Source organism: Orbilia oligospora, assembly GCF_000225545.1.
Source record: "Orbilia oligospora ATCC 24927 unplaced genomic scaffold scaffold00188, whole genome shotgun sequence".
Lineage (NCBI taxonomy): Eukaryota > Fungi > Ascomycota > Orbiliomycetes > Orbiliales > Orbiliaceae > Orbilia > Orbilia oligospora.
Window position 1 is genome coordinate 480,959 of NW_011645745.1, and position 17,185 is coordinate 498,143.

Below are 17,185 nucleotides of genomic sequence, written 5' to 3' on the forward strand. Positions count from 1 at the left end.
GCCAATACCCTCCCTAATCCTATATGTTGCTATGTGGCCACTCTAACTAGTCAATGAGATCGTTAGAGATTTGGTTCTAATTTATTCCTTGTGATAGAGTGGAAATCAACATGGAGGTATGAAATAGTTAACTATAATGCATCTGATATATCTTCGAATCTCAAGTAAAACGACAGTTACCATGTGTTTAGAGGTTTACGTATTGGGGGCATGTAAATTGAGTAAATTTTGATACCACTTACCTTCCCTCAAGGATATTAGGGAGGTCTCGAGAGTTGATAAATAGTTACGGCGCGGCACGGCCTTGGGTTCAAGTACTCTGTGGCCAATTAGTCTAAAACCTTTATATTCATAAACGCGCCGATCTTTTATGCTCTGAGCCTCATTGAAGCTCAAATAAAAATAAAAAAGCACAGTACCGAGTTTTTCGATGGGAGGGGGGTTGCCTATAATGTGGTTTTGAAGGGGGCACCACTTTTGACATTTTTTTTTTTTAACCCAGTCCATGTGTGTGTGTGGATGTAAGGGGTATCCCGAAATCTCACGGCCGTCGTTTGGGCGTCTACGTGCATGAAATGGTTTGCCGGAATGTTATTTTTCTGTTCAAGTCGAATATGGGCGAAGTCAAGTCCAAAAAATAAAATAAAATATTTTAAATGGCCTAATAGATCCGCAGCATGTGCACAGGAAGATTATTTTTCTACTTTATTTTTTTTGATGGACAAATTGCGCAAGGGATATATTCAACGAATGCAGTATCTTTACCATTGTGGAGTCCCCTTGCCTTTGAGGGTAATGTTGAAACCATGCAAGCGAATGGACAATTGCAAGGCTAAAATTCTGGGCAGGAGGCGAGTCAGACTGGGTACGAGATGGGTTATACCAACTTGCATTTATTGAATACTATTGTATTCGAGTGTTCAATACACAGGGGATGGGACCGGTGGTATTTCGTATCCAGATCAGACCTTGCTTTGCCGTCCACCGGCCGTCTGTATTAGATATTTTCTTTCATGGTCAGCTAGTCAGCAGCTTCCTTACCTATGCCTACCCAGAACAATTTAAATGAAATCTTTGTAAGTATTTTCTTTATCTGTCACATTTGAATTTATATATAGAATAACTTGAATGAAATTGATATATTGAAGGAGTTTACGAGGCCTGATTGGGCGGGCTACTGTACTTGATAGAAAACCTTGCGTCCAAAAGAATCGATGACATTTCTCGCTTGATCCCGTGGTTAGCGATTCTTTCCTAAGGCTTCCAATTATGATCCCCCTTTGCATATATATGAAATATTGCATTAAGGAAAATATGGGATTGTTGGCGAACTTGAGGAATGTCGTGTGTATGTGATTCTAGTGCGTGGATGTGCATATATGTTTACTCTAAGCAGGTATTACATAAACCAGAGGAGGTGTTTAAGACCTATTTTGAAGCAAATTAAGTTTTTGGTAAGGGATTCGGGCTTGTGAAGGTGAATTTGTGATATGTCCTTAGAGATGATAAAGTGAATAACTCGTGCCACGTTGGAACATGAGTTCTAGATGCAGCTTGTTTCTGAATGTATTATCACGGAATTTAATTAGGGCATGTGGCTGAATGGTGACAGTGACCTTAGTACCATGGTGGGACGGGTTGTAAGGATGAAATTGCGAAGTAGGCTTTGCGGTGTTTCCTGTAGATAGCTATCGATATCAAGCTGTGATTCTCGTCGTTTTTTTGGTAGCGGGATCCGGATACGCAGATGCTAAATGGTTAGTGGAGCTAATCAAGATAGTACAGATTTCCGATCGCAAATTTGAGTCGATGGATTTAGAATATATTCTTAAGAGCTCATTTCACGGACTTTGTGGTCATGATTTATGTTTTCGGTGAATTTTGTATTCTATTGTTGGTTAAGGCTACAGTATCTCCAGCATGACTGCCACAATGCAGGGGGAATATCGTCCCTGTCATGCTAATCAAACAGGATCTGAATTCTGGTGCCACAGTTCCACCCAAGTCCGCACTTCTGAAATGTGTCGGTATAATCGGAATTCTGTTATGATGCTCAGCGCTATAGCTATAGCTAGACGGTTGACAATTTGTTGGTTGGTCTTCGTTGATGGAAAGCTTCTCTAAACAACCGCCGGCGGCTTGGAAACTCTTGTTGAAACGATAGTGGTAGCGCATTCAAATGATTCGTTTTGTCTTTGAAATGTAGGAGGTATTGGTATTTCTCTTCGAAGCTTCGAGTTTTGATTTATTGCATGTCCCAGAATTTTCTGATCGCTTCGTTGTCGGGATTTGGTAGTACGGTTTGAGGTCCTGGCTTCTGTAGAAAGAGATATTTATATGTTAGAGTACGGGTTTATAAACCCAGACCCAGAAGCTCGGCGGCCGAAGCTTTAAGTTGTAAAGCTTCAGGAGAGTTGGGATGCATGGAAATATTCTTCGGGGTGGTTTATATACTTACGTTATCTAGTGGGGATGCGACAGGAATGGCGAGGGCCAAGTTGCAACTGAGGATGGAGAAGAAGAAAAAGAATATCGAGGCCTTCATCGTCTATGCTGATTTCCTAGTAAGCACAGGGCAAAGCTAGAAACTAGGTTCTCATTTGTGGTTAATGAATGAGGATTGGAAGAAAAGTTGGTAAGGAACGACGATTATATATATCTTCGGAAATCAAAAAAAAGTACTAAAGGTAAAAAAGAAAAAAAAAGAAAGGAAGGGATTCAAAGGAATGTATTGAAATAATTGACAAGGTACTTCTCCGCATATTCGCAAATCTTTCCAGATTTCAGGAAATAGTGAAGACTTTATAGATTTTAAGTTTAGGAGGAGCCGCGTCCGGCACCCGGCATCATGACTGGGGTCATGTTCATTGTTTTCTACATTCTTGTATGCTCCCCAAGCATCGGCACTGCAGTTCCGGAGGGCACTTACCCGTTTTAGATCCACCCAGCTACGATTGGGCAGGGCGGTGGGTCAGAATGTCTGGGCACATGAGTATTCTCCTTGAATGTTGTTATAGTGCCAGGCTTGAAAACGTAAGCTCGAGGTATCCGATTCTTGGCGATGGGGAAATAGGAAAACCGGCATTTAGAAGTGGCAAGGTGTGAAACCACAGCATTCTAGGGAGAAACTCTCACGAGACCGGTACTAGAAGCTCTCATGTTTACTACGTCTTTCGATCTTAAATATATATGTTTTATATGCTCTTTAAAATTCTTGATCAAGGTATTAAGTTTTTTGGGGTTGCAGTTAAGTAAATTAGTTCTGAGACCTCGCCTTGGCTCCCTTGTGCATTATGTTGCATTTTGTCGCGAAATCCACCGTTTTGGGCATCTTAGCGACGCCGTCTGTCGGTGGGTATACATGACGTCAGTAGGTGGCTTTAGTTTCTGCAGGGGATCCGCTAGCCGTTAGATTACTGAACGAAGCCGGGGGCATATATCGATGAAAACTTTGCGTTCCACTTGGGCGATAATAGGTACTTGTGGTTACGAGATTGCTTTAAGCTTTGTATTGTTAAAACATTTTGATCCGCCGGACAGGATAAACTAGTATGCATATGTCAGGATAACTGACATGACACACAATGCACGAAAACCTTGATTCGCATCGAAACCTCGAAATCATAACAGAAAAAGCCCGGAATTATTTTTCTGAATGGTGATCCTTTTGCTATGTAGCAAAAAGATCGGATTTGTTTCACGGAGCTTCAAGCTTCCGAGTGGGGTTTTCAATTTTAAGGTTGTGTTTGACTCGGAATCGTGCAACATGCAACAATTAGGGTCGCTTTACGGTACATAATTTTATTGTAGCAATGGCCCCACAATACGGAAATTGCTAACTTTAGCTTAGGTCTCTGGCATGTATCGTACGATGTTTATTTTTTGCCGCTCTAATAAGTTAGTCTTGTCCAAGTATTGGATCAATAGATTTGGGTTTTCTGACGTTCTATCATTCATATCAAGCTGCAACCTACGATATACCTACGTCTGTAAGTTAGACGTCGCCACGTCGTATATACGACGTAACTATCGCTTATTCCAGTCATCCACGAGACCCAATTGATAAAAGCCTCAATGACGGAACGGGAAAGTGATGATGCTATCGATAATGTGGAGTTCTGGGTTCATGCATGCATTGTGACCGCCGATCGAGCCTTGGCAATTTATTCTGATCCACAAATGTGGGAATGTATTGATTAATGGCTCGTCATTATATATTTTTTTGCCTTTGGCGATAGGGCCAGGGAAGATTTTAAGTGGCTAGTGGGATTTATTGGGCAGTGCAATATTGCATCAACGTTATATGTTACAGCATACTATGTAGGTTACTGTGGACCCGGGCCCGCGAATTAAATTAGAAAGACATTTTATAATTTAGACGGCAATATCGCAATAAGTTGTACGGCTGGTGCCGACTGATTTAAAGTACGAATACAAGCCACAATAATAAGCAATTGATTTCCCACCGCAGTTTACATAAATCCCTTCGATAGGCAATATCGCGCATCATTTTCCTCAATGAGTATCACAAGCTATAGCTAGGTGGCACTTGCAATTGTTAACTACCATGCATACAACTCAACACAATAAGAAGATCAGGAAGTTTATAGGATATCAATCGTGGTATTGGGCAAAATGTCGGAATCTCTCCCAGCATTTACCCCAGTCTCGCCAGTGTTTATTGGTAAGCTGACAGGAGGCAAACTCGTAGTTGGAGCGGCCGTTGGAATAGCGGGAACTAAGCCTCCGAGCCCGCTCAAAATGGCTACGATACCGTCTAGAAAACCGGCTCGCGGATCTACGGCTTTGGCATTGATCGATTTAGGCTCCAGAGACTGTATATATATAAATGTGTGTGAAAATTAACATTAAAATTTACAGAGAATGTAGGTCTGGAATTTTGGACGAAGGAGGCTTACTGGGTTGCTTGGTACCGGGAGGGCGGATGTAAGGGAAATCAGAAGCCCGATAGTGCATGCGAAGGCTGAAAGGCGTTGGAGTGTTGGAGTATACATGTTCAATGCTGTTAATCTTTCTAGATACGGATTGGTGTGTACTGTCTTGTACTCTTGAAACCGATTGGCTTGAAACCGATAAGTACGTATGTACTCAGTATAGGAATACTGTTTATTGGATTGTTCCTTCCAGGTCTGGGTACGAGACAAGATTGTTCGGGTAGGGGTAGAGATCAGTCTTTCCGATTGATTCCTCAAAGCTGCTAGAGTTGGTGCCGAATCTGCATTTTGATAATCATTCGGGCTAACTGTATGCATTTAAATATTTCAAACTTGAAGCATATATTTTAAAGGGATTAAATTGGTACTGGCATGGAACTAAGAAGAAAGCAGCTCTAGACAAAGTATCCTATTCAGATACCGTCAGTACTAGTAGACTCAGCCGTAGGAATATCACCGGGAACGTTCTTAGGGTCTTCGCCACCATAAAACCTTATTCTTCGGTATACAAGCTGTACACAGTTGGATCTCACGATGTACTGACGAACACTGGAAGCCTACAAACTATGTACTACTGATTACAATGCAACATAGCAGGCAAGACTACACAGCGGGGTGACAATGGGGCAGAATATGTCAGCATCACTAGAAAGACTGATCTCGAACGTAGAACTGATGATAATCAGATAGAGTCTGTAGCAATCTAGATGCTGTCGGGAGCCTGGGTTGTTATTCGTTGTGCAACCACCTGAGCATATCATGATGAATAATGGACGTCTAGTCTAGTCTGTTAAGGCAGCAGTGTGGTAACCTGAGGGCTGAAAGACATCAATACTGTATTCGTAAATAATTTTGCCCCCTATGAGAACTCAAATTCTACCGTCGAGTGGTGTACACCCTTACGCTCTAATATCTGTACGGAACAGCCGTTGATTGAGCGGCCTCTCTATGCCTTGCAGTCGCGTCCTGTTCCCCGTCGTGTTGAAGCATTAAAAATACAACATGGTCGCACAAAATATATACACGTGACCTCGAATTGTCTCGAAGATGAACCCCTTTTTATGTTTCGCACTATGCAAGCCTCTTCCATACGTCCCCGTCTAGAGGCGTAAATTTCCCACAGGTCTCGGAGCCAATTTCGCGTCCTCGGAAATCACGGCATCGGTTCTCGAGTCAGTGTCGAACCGTGGTGACATCACCTATTACATCCATCTCCCAATATCTGTTGTCGTGGTAACAAGAAGGCTCACCCTTGTATGATCACAACACCAACAATTCACCAGCACCTCTCGTACATATTGTCTGCATCCCGCATCTGTGGAACGCAGGCAGCCAAGAACCTTCTAAAAAAAAACGGTACGGGTGTTTAGCCTTATCACATCGCTTCCAAAGTCTTGGGCTCTTTAATTGGAGTGGATTATTAAACTCTTGTGCTTCTAATATCTTAACGAAGATAGTTATTTTGGTGGTGCATGGTGATGATACCTTTGTACCTAAAGACTTTGATCTTGGAAAATATTATTGGGCACGAGACCACGACATACCACAGGAGTTCAAATATTTACATTCTTCAAGCTCTGGAAATATCACCACTGAACTACAGTTATTGTAACTTGAAAGCATACAACCTTTTGAACTAAACATCACTCCTTGACTGAACAATAACACCTTCTATTTTGTCATCACCGAACCCCTCCACCGCGGCCATGAAGGGCCGAATAGGACTCCGAATAACCTCTAGCATCCGTATGACCACTCCTTAACCCTCTATATTGCAGAAAGCTTACTTTCTATATCTAGTATTTCTCTTCTCCTTCATCTTATTCCTCTCCGGATGCATCCTCCAAAGAAGATCAATGCACACACTCGAGCACTACTACGACACAATGCCGCTGCCGGAAACACATCCACTAGCAATAGAAAAGAAACGAAGAAAAACCCAAGCCGAAAATCCAACCCCTAGCAGTGAATCCAAAAGCTATAATCACGGTGGTGGGATTCAGCGAATACTTTCGACATCGCAGCGACAACGTGGGGCTCAAGATTTAAGATGGGAGCAGAGACAACAGCAATTGGAGATGGAGTTGCAAAGAGAGATGGAGAGGTATAAAACTGTGGGATATGTCCAATTAGTTGATGACTTTACGACTGTTTGCTCTGCTGTCCTTATGTTTAACGATCTTGATCGGTTGAGGAGTAAAGCTTCGCGGATATTGATATATCCCGAAAGCTGGGATATGCAACTCGAAATCTCGGAGTCTCAACAAAAGGAGGCACAAAAGATACTAGCTATCCAAGAAAAGACATTGAACAACAAACGGAAACAAAAGAACACTAAGAAGACTAGCAAAAAGAAGAAGAATAAGAAGGAAGATACAACCAAACTGTCGGACGAAGAAGCAACAAACCCACTCGACCCTCCGCCACTTCCGCACCAAATATCAGCGGATAAATCACAACAATATCATACAGCAAGGAGGCTCCTACACCTCGCAAGAATCAAACACTCAGCAATACTTCTACCAATGCCAGATGATACAGTCAACCCGTTAGTAATGCTCAATATGACGGATTACAAACGACTGATATACCTTCGAAGTCCAGCTGTTATCATGAAAAACATGGACGAGATGCTATTACACTCTCCCGTGGCGACGGTATCTGCACCTAGGGATAGCAGTGGAGGACTATCATCAAATTTCTTGATGGTGACGCCTGAGCATGGAGAGTTAGAATATGTCATGAAGCAGGAAGGGGCCATTTCTAAAGATTTTGGGGGGTTGGGGAAACTAGTGGACAAAATATATGCAACTACAGCAATGATCCTCCCTCGATGGCCTCACGACGTTTTCACATCCGACTTTTTCAATTCACCGGTCGAAAGCAATGGGAACCGAGCATCAAACTGGAAACCATCAAAAGTTCTCAAGGAAGCGTATTATATCTTCTTCGACGCCGGAAAGAAAATTAAAAACGGAGAGTGGGAAAAAGTACCACAACCTTGGAAACTTAAGAGTTTGGAAGAAGATGTAGCTCCAAAATGTCAAATGGTTCAAGAGACGGGGAATGGAGAAGAGAGATTGGATTGCACGGCAAGGGATGTATGGCGGACATTGTATGACGGGTACAGACAACGGAGGATGGAAGTCTGTGGATTAGATCTGGAAGCATGAAATATGTATGATTGGATTGTTCATTTACATTTTACCATAGTTTTGGAGTTTGATCTGGTTTTACGCATCTACGAAGCAATGAGTATTCGTACACAGACCGAGATGTGGGCGTACTATGCATTCTTCGGTGGTAGGTAGGTTGGAGGCATTGGGGGTTTATCTATGGCGTTACTGCTCAGCATTTTGGTGGCATGTCTTTCTGTCAACATGGTCGCTCGGTTTGAACAGTTTTTTATTTTTATTTTTTTACCTCTGCGTATCGTTGGTAGCAATGTCATTTGAAGTTTGCAAATTTTGTATCTATCGCCTGTTCCGGCGAGCGTATAAAAGCATCTGTTTTCCGTTGGTAGTGGATCGGCCCGAAAAAATTCAAAGATTTGATAACTAGACTGAAAAATACTACATACAAGACTGCTTATGTATAGGTGATTTATAGGTCATTGCCTTACTAAACTATGAGGTCCCCTATTAAGGATCATTTTTGCAATTTTTGTTCCTCAAGATTTAGATATATCAAAAGTAGCCATCTTGCAAATGACTATAACAAAACTTCCAGAAAAAAAAAATGCCCCAGAACTAACTAACTAACGATTGAAACAAAAGAGCGAAGGATATCAACGGAAAAGCAAGGAAAAAGAAAGAAAAAAATAAATTCAACATCCCATTAACTTGCCATCCACCAGTACCCAAAAGTCACACGCACACACGAATGGTATCCCAATGTTTTGTCCCATGAATTGATCTTATTTTCTCCACTATTGATGCACCTGATAGAAAAAGGAAAAAGGAAATAATGCGTTTTTTTTTAAAAAAAGGTTCTTTCTTCGATTGGCCACGACCCTTTCTGTTGACCCACCCTGAATGGCGGTTGTTAGGCCGTACCTATACCTCTTAGTATCTTCCTCCGGAACCAATCAACAACCCGAATTTAGTTACTATTCTGGTTATTCAAGATCCTGAGGATGTTGATGAAGAGGTTGATAATATCTAATATCACACCATATTAACACGATATCCTAGACGCGCGACAGAATGGAAGGGATGTCAAGGCTTACCAAGGTACAAGCTAATGGCCGCAGCAACCTCCTCATCTGGTGTGAAGTGGTGCATAATCATTTGGGTATCCACCAACACATAGCCGGAGAAAATAACCACCGCGCCCACGCTGTAAACCATCTCAAAACTGCTTCCATGGCTAAAGAACATGCTGATAAAGCCGGCTCCGATTAAAATCCACAACGAGGTGAACAAGATCCCCTGCCATTGTGTAAAGTCGTATTTAGTTTGCAAGGCGAAGAGGGTTAGACCGGCGAAGACAACAGCAGTGATGACAACAGCTTCGAGCACGATTTTGGAGTCGTAGAAAGAGGTTATTACGGCGACGGAGTAGGCTTCGAAGGCGGTGAAAAGGCCGAGGAGGTAGTAGTTTGTTGGGTAGGATTTACGTTTCATGTAGACTGCGATCTATATTTGAAGTGACTTGTGTTAGTTTGATACTACTGATATTGGAAATGTTTGCTTTGTGTAACAGTTTGTGTATGCAAGTGTACGAGGCGGCGAATTTTGGTAGAGAAAGAAGGAAAGGAGGAGAAGGCTTACCAAGGCTCCGATACTTCCTAACAAACTGATCCACATCATCCAGCCGTTTGTTTGAATCCATGTTTTGAAGCCGGCTGAGTAGAATGTAGCGGCGGAGACGATACCAGTGGCGAGGAGCTGGAAGAACAGAATACTGTAGACTTTAGAAACGAAGCGTTGGCGGATCGCAAGGGACGATTCTGCGACGACAGTCTTGTAATCTGGTGGGAAAGCGTCGTCTGGTTGGTCGAATCGTGGGCTCCCGAGGAGGGGTTCGGCAGATTCTTGGGCTCGACTGCTGCTACCTGCTTCGTGGTATGATGGAGGCGCTTCCTCGTCGTAGACATGGGCAGGTAGGGGGCCGGAGGCCTTCGATGGTGGCGATGACATGGTGTTCGGTTCTTAGTTGTAAGACGTGAAGTACAAATGTGAATAACAGGTGGAAACTGTCTTTGTATGTCGGACTGGTTGGTTTATTTACCGGGGGGAAAGCGGGGACTCGACTTTCAAGTAGTCGTAGAATTCGCGATGAGGTTGACGACGACTATATTTGGTGGCGGGTGAATTGGAAGGTGGGATGAGCCTGAGCCTGAACCCGGCTGTGACGAGATGCCTGCCGCAATATAACAGGCTAGTGTCATCACGTGACTGTACTATTACGGAATGTCACAGCATCAACGCAGGATCCACAGCCTTGTTTGTGGCAAGGGTGCCGAAACTCGACAACCGGATGCCTAGTATCAATACGGACTCCGCAATCAGTTTCCCCGTATGATTCAATATTTTCACAGTTTGACACGTTTAACTAAACCAATCCGAGTATCTACGGGACGGCATGAGTCCTAACCGAAATTGCATTTCCCCATTCCTCGAGGATATATATAGCATACCCATAAGCTAAAGTACAACGTCGTTTTCTGACCGTTCAATTTGTAGTTCCTCCAATAACTCTACCGTATTATCGATGCCTGATATCGCTTCTTGCGACTTTTCCTTCTCAGCTCCCCATCGCCCGGCATCACCAAAACCCAATTGTGATAGCTGATAAAGCCTCTCAACAATTTCCACTCTCTCCGAATCAAACAGCGCAAAATTATGCCGTATAGTATAAAAAATTTCAATCAAATCAAAACACTTTGATAGGGTAATACATGATTCTTCATACTTCTCTAGCGAGAATAGAGACATTCCCGTATAATAACATCCTTTAATCGAGAAATAATGCCTTTGCCAGGGATCATCTTGAATCCCAATTAACTCTGCCCTTTCCACAAAACTATTCGAGTGTTCTATAACCTCTAAATACTTCTTTCGTTTAAATAGCGTCTCCACCCGGACTCTAATAACATCCAGCGGCCTTCGATCCGACACTCCAAATTTATGATCAAGAACCGAAAGTGCCGGTAGGACGTCCGTCAAATCCACCCAATCTCCAAGCCTCAACCTTCTCCTCGCCATATTCATATGCATTACAAAACTATTACAGCAATAATCTCCAAGATATTGCTCAAATAGTTCCACAAAGCAAGCGAGAATTATTTCTTCAAGATGTGGCATCTGATCTAGACTTGCGTTGCCTAGCTCTCGGTAGATTAAAGCTCTGATATGTCCTTCTGATGGTTGTTTATGTCTACCTAGCTGCGAAGCGTAGGATTTGAGAAGTTCTGCAGCGTCGGGGTATCCTTTCTCTTTTAAATCGTTGATGGTAATTACGATGTTGAGGAGGTGATCATGATAGTCGCCTCTAACTAGATATTCGATGCTTTTGAATGCCTTCCGCCAATATAAGCCACCATTGTATCCATTTCCCACAGCAAAATTTGAACAACCAGTCTCGATATCAGTCAAAAATGTTGTCAGGATTTGAGCTTCGGTGTCTTGATTTGGAGAACTGTTGATGATGTTTTGGTTATCCTTGACCTTCCACCTTTTACTCTCAAATGAGCCTTTGATATAGTTGCTAACTTCATAGCCTAGCCGCTCGGATAATTCGAAAACTTGCGGTGGTGATATTTGCCGTGGCACGATGGCCGTACTGGATGGGGCTGATGGTTGAGTTGATGGCTTGCTGGAGTATTCATGTCGCTGTATCTTATTTTTCTTGCGGTATTTTTCGATTCTCGATAAACGAGCAGAGTCTCGGAAGGTCTAAATCTTGGGATCATCTTCTTGCTCACGCAAAGTGGTGAGAACCTCACTTCTACTTGTATTCCGCTTGAATCCCCATTTTTTGAGTCTGTTTTTGTAAACTGCACGTCTGGAAACAAGCGTTTTGTATGTTAGCATCTATTTGCAATCCTGTTGAGGCTAAGAATAAATATATGTGTGGAAATAAAAACAGGGAATACACCTACGTCGCCGTTACATTATGTTCCCCTTCGATCTTTGCAATGATATCAGTTAGGGTAAGACCAGGTGTGCTGTAAAGTTCAAAGATATGGCCTTTGAAGTCATCTATTGAAGTCATTATAATTAGGGCTGATGAAATTAGTGTGGATGAAGCCAATACTACAAAAGATATTGTAGGTTAAGGCATCCAGGGTGGATAGTTAACGCTTGCGAAACTGCTGGTGGTTTGATTCGACTGACAAACTCTAGTATACAGTTTTCAATATGTATTCGATATTGATGTTACTGGAGGGCCACGAGGAAATTGGTTCGCATTTAAGATCTAGTTATATCTGTAGTTTTGGTTCTACGAACTTGCGGGAGCGAAGATGGAGGGTGCGATATCGCGACGAGGCTGGAATATTAATATTGTTCAGCCGTACCATGCATTTGTGATATCGATATCGCGATAGCAATAACGATAACTATGAATACCGAAATTTCGAGCCTTCTCTCAATATTCGTTATGCGGACTATCAAAAATCATTCCCCAGAGCCAAGTTATCTAGCTATCAAGAAACTAACTACAATATGCGATCCCAATCGTTTATTGTGAATTCGTATGTATTTGGGCTATGAATAACATTGCATTGCATTCTCGTGTACAGTACTAGCTTATGTCGGCGCAACACCATTTATCAAGTTGTATTTTCGAAGGCTAGCAGCGCTTCTAAGTCAATAGGTCTCGGGAATATAAGTTTCCGGTTTCTTATTAATAGATCAAGATGTGAAGCTGTTCCTCTTGCAAAATGAAAATAACCAACTTTAACAACTAACATAACCTAGTACTCTAGTTCTAGTGCTAAGAACAGCTAACTTAATTGCGGGACTTGCCTTTGTTCGGTTTTCTTGATTGGCCTTTGGCCAGTCCATTCGAACCCTTTCTAGACTTGCCATTCGCACCCTTCGCTAACTTTCTATAAGATATATCGATTGACATTTCATCACCTGGTACCTCGAGCTCACCGCTCGGTTTATCCGTGTACCAAGGTGCCAAAACCGGAGTGTTATACACTAATATATTACAGTAACGTAAGTATTTTGTTCAACAGATAGTTCGGCCAAGAACACAGGGAAACAACTTACAAGGCATACTATCCGGGGTTGTATAAACCGTCTTCATCCCACCCTTCACATGCTTCGACCGCGGAAAACGTATGTGGTTCTTCTCCGCCACGTCCTCTACAGCCTCAAACATATCGTGTTTAAGTTCACTTTTCAACTGCGACATCGGCGTCAACTTCTTTGCCGCCTCCCCAAGTTGTCCGATCGCTCCTTCTCTTAGATTCCTATTACTTCTCTCATCATCAAAGGGAGTTTGAGGGATGGATAATCCACGTCTTCTATCTTCATCACGATACATCGTTGCTTCGATCCCGCTTGCGGCAGCTTTCCCAAGGTGTTTTATCGTTTGTGTGCCTTTGATTTTAGCATGACCCAGTGTATGCGGCGTGGGGACATGAGCAACGACATAAGCAGTACCACCTGACCCCAACGCCCTCTCGAAGGAATCTTGACTTTCCAGATCATGCAAAAGCGCCTGTTTCCTAACCCTCTTATCCGAGGAGTTTGCAGCTCGTTTTTCCAGGGTCCATCCTGTTTTCTTCTAATAATTATAAAATGTAAATATAAGAAGAACTATATGCTAGATGTGATTACACGAGAGCGATTCCTAATAAAGATATGATATAAAGCCGTAGGACGACCACTGTCTGGTTTAGACCGGTCTCTAATTAGGTCAAGATGATACTCTACTGATGGATAGAAGATTGGAATCATCCAGACGTTCAAGGAGGGATTCCCGCCTTCTTATAGATGGTGCCAACAATCCATCTTCCTCCTCCCTCCTCCCGCTCCATCGCTCATCCGAAAGGCATCACATCACGTTCAACAAAAGATAATCCCGCGTTTTCGCAAAAATTACACGAGATGCGGGGTCAAAAAAGCAATCGAATCCTTCAAGAATTATCAGGGAAAAAAAAAAGCCCACAGACGGCCTCAAACACATAGTAGAGATATATATAAAATATACTTCAAGTCGAAAGAATATGCGCGTGCACGTAGCTGAAGGAGGGGGTATCATAATAAAAAGTGGTGTATAGCATCTGCAAAACGGGATAAACGTGCATCCTCTCAGCCTTTTCAACAAAGTACTATCGCAACTAAGCTTTGCTTGTACCGTATAACCTTGGTATGCAAGATACAAACCGTGCATGCGGCTGGAGTCCTTATCGACCAATGGCGATTTTTTGGGGAGACTTTGGACCAGAGCCAATCATTCTTTCAAGCTATTCCACATCTGGAAAGTATACTATATAGTTGTGGCAGCTATGTATCATTTTTGCGGTCGCTATGTTCCTAAGTATTTCAAGAGCCGCTCAGTATTGTAACTCTCGGGAAATTCGCCAAGTACCATACTATACGACGGGTAGTTTGACCTGGTACCACCAATCGGATAGACCGGTGAGCTCTACCAAACTAATACTACAAGCTGGAGCGACCAGATTGGCAAGGTACTATCTACTAAGTACTTCAACACGGTTGAGGAGTCTGGCGACGAGTACGAGACAAGTACTAGCTCCGTATAGTGTGTTGAGAGCGTTGTAAAAAGAACTCACACAGCAAAAATCCAACATCAACACAAATTCACCGACCACACAAAAAGTTGGAGCAAAAGGTCAGCCTCGTAACTAGACAGTTCTTTTAGCAAAGGTATTCTATACAAACGTTCAAAAAATGCGAGGGGCTAATAACTTTCCGTTTAATACCCTTCATCGACTAACTTTAGGAATCATGGGCTTCAGTACCTAGATCTTGGAACATCGTCTTTTTTTTTGGTGAAGTTTTGGGTTGGTCTCGTTGTGTTAGGCTCCTCAGAATTAATTTTTGTTACAATATTAGATTTTGCGTTGTCGTCAGCTTCGCGGATACGAAGCCAAAGACCTCCTGCTCCGTGGAGCGAGCCGGGCGAAGTGTTATTATCTTGTAAGTGTTTAATCTTACCACTAGCACTATGGTAACAACGGTGGGGTTGTAAGCTTCCTCACAAATCATAAATAAACAGCACCTTTTCTGATCCCATCTTAATCTTTGACTTTTGACTAGTTAGGTAAAAAAAACAAAAAAAAACAAGAGGTGCTCAAGTTAGGATTTAGGATTTAGCCATCATCAACCACTATATCCCAACCCAACTGCATTGCAACCGAACTCGTTTCGGGTCACACATATAGCGGCAATCCGTAGTTCACTTCGATGATTTCCGCCGATTTAAGGTTGCTGCGGTATTGCATGCAACTAACCATCTTTGGTTAGTACATACATCGATAGCCTCGAAACTTAATTGATATCCACTCTCACGAAATCCACCTATAAAAAAGAGTCTCATATCATCCCGAGTACCGGCAACGGGTCAACGATCAGCTGTAATGGTATGTTCGAGTGATGTAGGTAAGTATGTATTCCATACCAATAATGATGTATATGGGGTTACTTAATTAATCACTATACTGGCAGAAATGTTGAATTTTTGAATTAATAATAACGTTAACTACTTAATTAACTATCGATCCACTTCTTTCGTATCAAATATATTTTTTAAAAAAAGATATCTGATAAATCTAACAACCCCCCCACCTTGCCTAGCCACGAAGTGGGGCTAGGCTCACGGTTTTCACATTTATGGGCCAACCATTCGGCATTGGCACTTCTAGATCAATGCAGCCACTCGTCTCAGGCCAGCATGTAAGTCACATCTGATTACCATCTGGGTAAGGAGCGGTAAGTGCGTTATTCTTAAATCAATCTTGTATTAGGGATAAGACGGGAATCAATTGAAATCCAATGGACAAAAATATTATTTGACAGCCGTATATTCGGGATTTGATATTCTAAGCCTTACCGTGGCCATGGACATGGTATCATGGTTTAAGTGAGCAAAAGTATATGGATATATCCTGTGAAGCTTGTACCGTGGCCATGGTTGTGGTAAAAAGTATATATATATGTATATACGTCAGTATTGAAGGGGTATATAAAGTGATCCTCCGTGATGCATGCGGTTCTCACTAGTGTATACTTCCGCGAGATACCTCGAGACGATGATTTCGAAAATGGACAAGACGAAGCCCCACTTCGGAATACGTGTAAAAACCCACTATACTCAAGTTGTAGTTCTTCCGTTGCTTCGAGAGGTCGTATTCCGAAATCACCAAGGGGAGCAGATAGAAGGAATCAGGTTTACGATACTATCATGCTACATTGCATTCAGCTTTCTCGATGATTTGTTTAGAGCTTCTGGGCCGTCTCCATCCGTGGCGTCCGAGCTATAGCTAATTCGTTGGTGTATATTGCTCTTTTTGGAGAGGTCTACTGCGTTGGTTATATTATGGTTTAGTCTCGGTCCCGGAGCGCAGTTCAGGCCAAAAGTGTATTTAGTCTCGTATTTCAGACGCGGTCCACACTTTGAAGTGCATTATGGTTTATATTTGTGTAGGAATTCAGGTAGTACGGACCTCTAAAAAAGACTTGTACACTCTCGATACGATAGTAGTGGGTAAAACCTGCATACCTATTCTTATCCTAAATAAGAACCAAGAAGCACTTTTATTATCCCGAACGGCAATCACACAATTTCATTGGAGAAAGCCACACGGCAAGCGGGGAAACTAGTAATAAGCACTTCCTTCACAACCAACTATATTAAGCACGTTGCATGACCGATGATGCATGTATATGCACATACATAAATTCAGCTTCGAAACGAAATCCAAAAAAACAAAAATCCAAAAACCTTAAATTTTGTTTTTGTTGGATTTGCATTTCGATGTAACCAATCGGGTTTAGGAAATTCATGGAATCTAGAATATCAAATGGCGTCTCCGGCTGACTCTCGTTTGGCTCCGTCCCGCGGCGGTCCGCTAGGCCTATAGAGTTAATTAACGGCTTTGACCTCACCGACTAAATAGGTGAAGTTTAGACTGCGCTAAGTTCGATTTGCTTGCCGTAGGACTGGCGCATCTCGTTTTTTGGTGGGTACATACATACATACTTCAGTTATTCGTCTTCAAAATTCGGCATGAACAACGTTATCAA

The 17,185-nt window shown here is 42.4% G+C and overlaps 4 protein-coding genes across 4 annotated transcripts; 1 reads left to right on the forward strand and 3 right to left on the reverse strand.

The window, feature by feature from the left end:
* Positions 1-6,841: 6,841 nt before the first annotated feature.
* AOL_s00188g148 (uncharacterized protein) lies at positions 6,842-8,128 on the forward strand (the record flags this gene model as incomplete). Its single annotated transcript, XM_011128396.1, has 1 exon — positions 6,842-8,128. The coding sequence occupies one exon, from the start codon at positions 6,842-6,844 to the stop codon at positions 8,126-8,128; it is 1,287 nt and encodes a 428-aa protein (XP_011126698.1).
* A 928-nt stretch (positions 8,129-9,056) lies between these two features.
* Positions 9,057-10,096, reverse strand: AOL_s00188g149 (uncharacterized protein; the record flags this gene model as incomplete). The annotated part of the gene is made up of 3 exons (XM_011128397.1): positions 9,057-9,115; positions 9,184-9,592; positions 9,728-10,096. 3 exons carry the CDS (start codon positions 10,094-10,096, stop codon positions 9,057-9,059), a joined length of 837 nt encoding a protein of 278 aa, XP_011126699.1.
* A 507-nt stretch (positions 10,097-10,603) lies between these two features.
* AOL_s00188g150 (uncharacterized protein) lies at positions 10,604-12,173 on the reverse strand (the record flags this gene model as incomplete). The annotated part of the gene is made up of 3 exons (XM_011128398.1): positions 10,604-11,791; positions 11,900-11,963; positions 12,061-12,173. The coding sequence occupies 3 exons, from the start codon at positions 12,171-12,173 to the stop codon at positions 10,604-10,606; spliced, it is 1,365 nt and encodes a 454-aa protein (XP_011126700.1).
* Positions 12,174-12,911: 738 nt separating this feature from the next.
* AOL_s00188g151 (uncharacterized protein) lies at positions 12,912-13,873 on the reverse strand (the record flags this gene model as incomplete). Its single annotated transcript, XM_011128399.1, has 3 exons — positions 12,912-13,108; positions 13,181-13,700; positions 13,754-13,873. The coding sequence occupies 3 exons, from the start codon at positions 13,871-13,873 to the stop codon at positions 12,912-12,914; spliced, it is 837 nt and encodes a 278-aa protein (XP_011126701.1).
* Between the last annotated feature and the right edge of the window lie 3,312 nt (positions 13,874-17,185).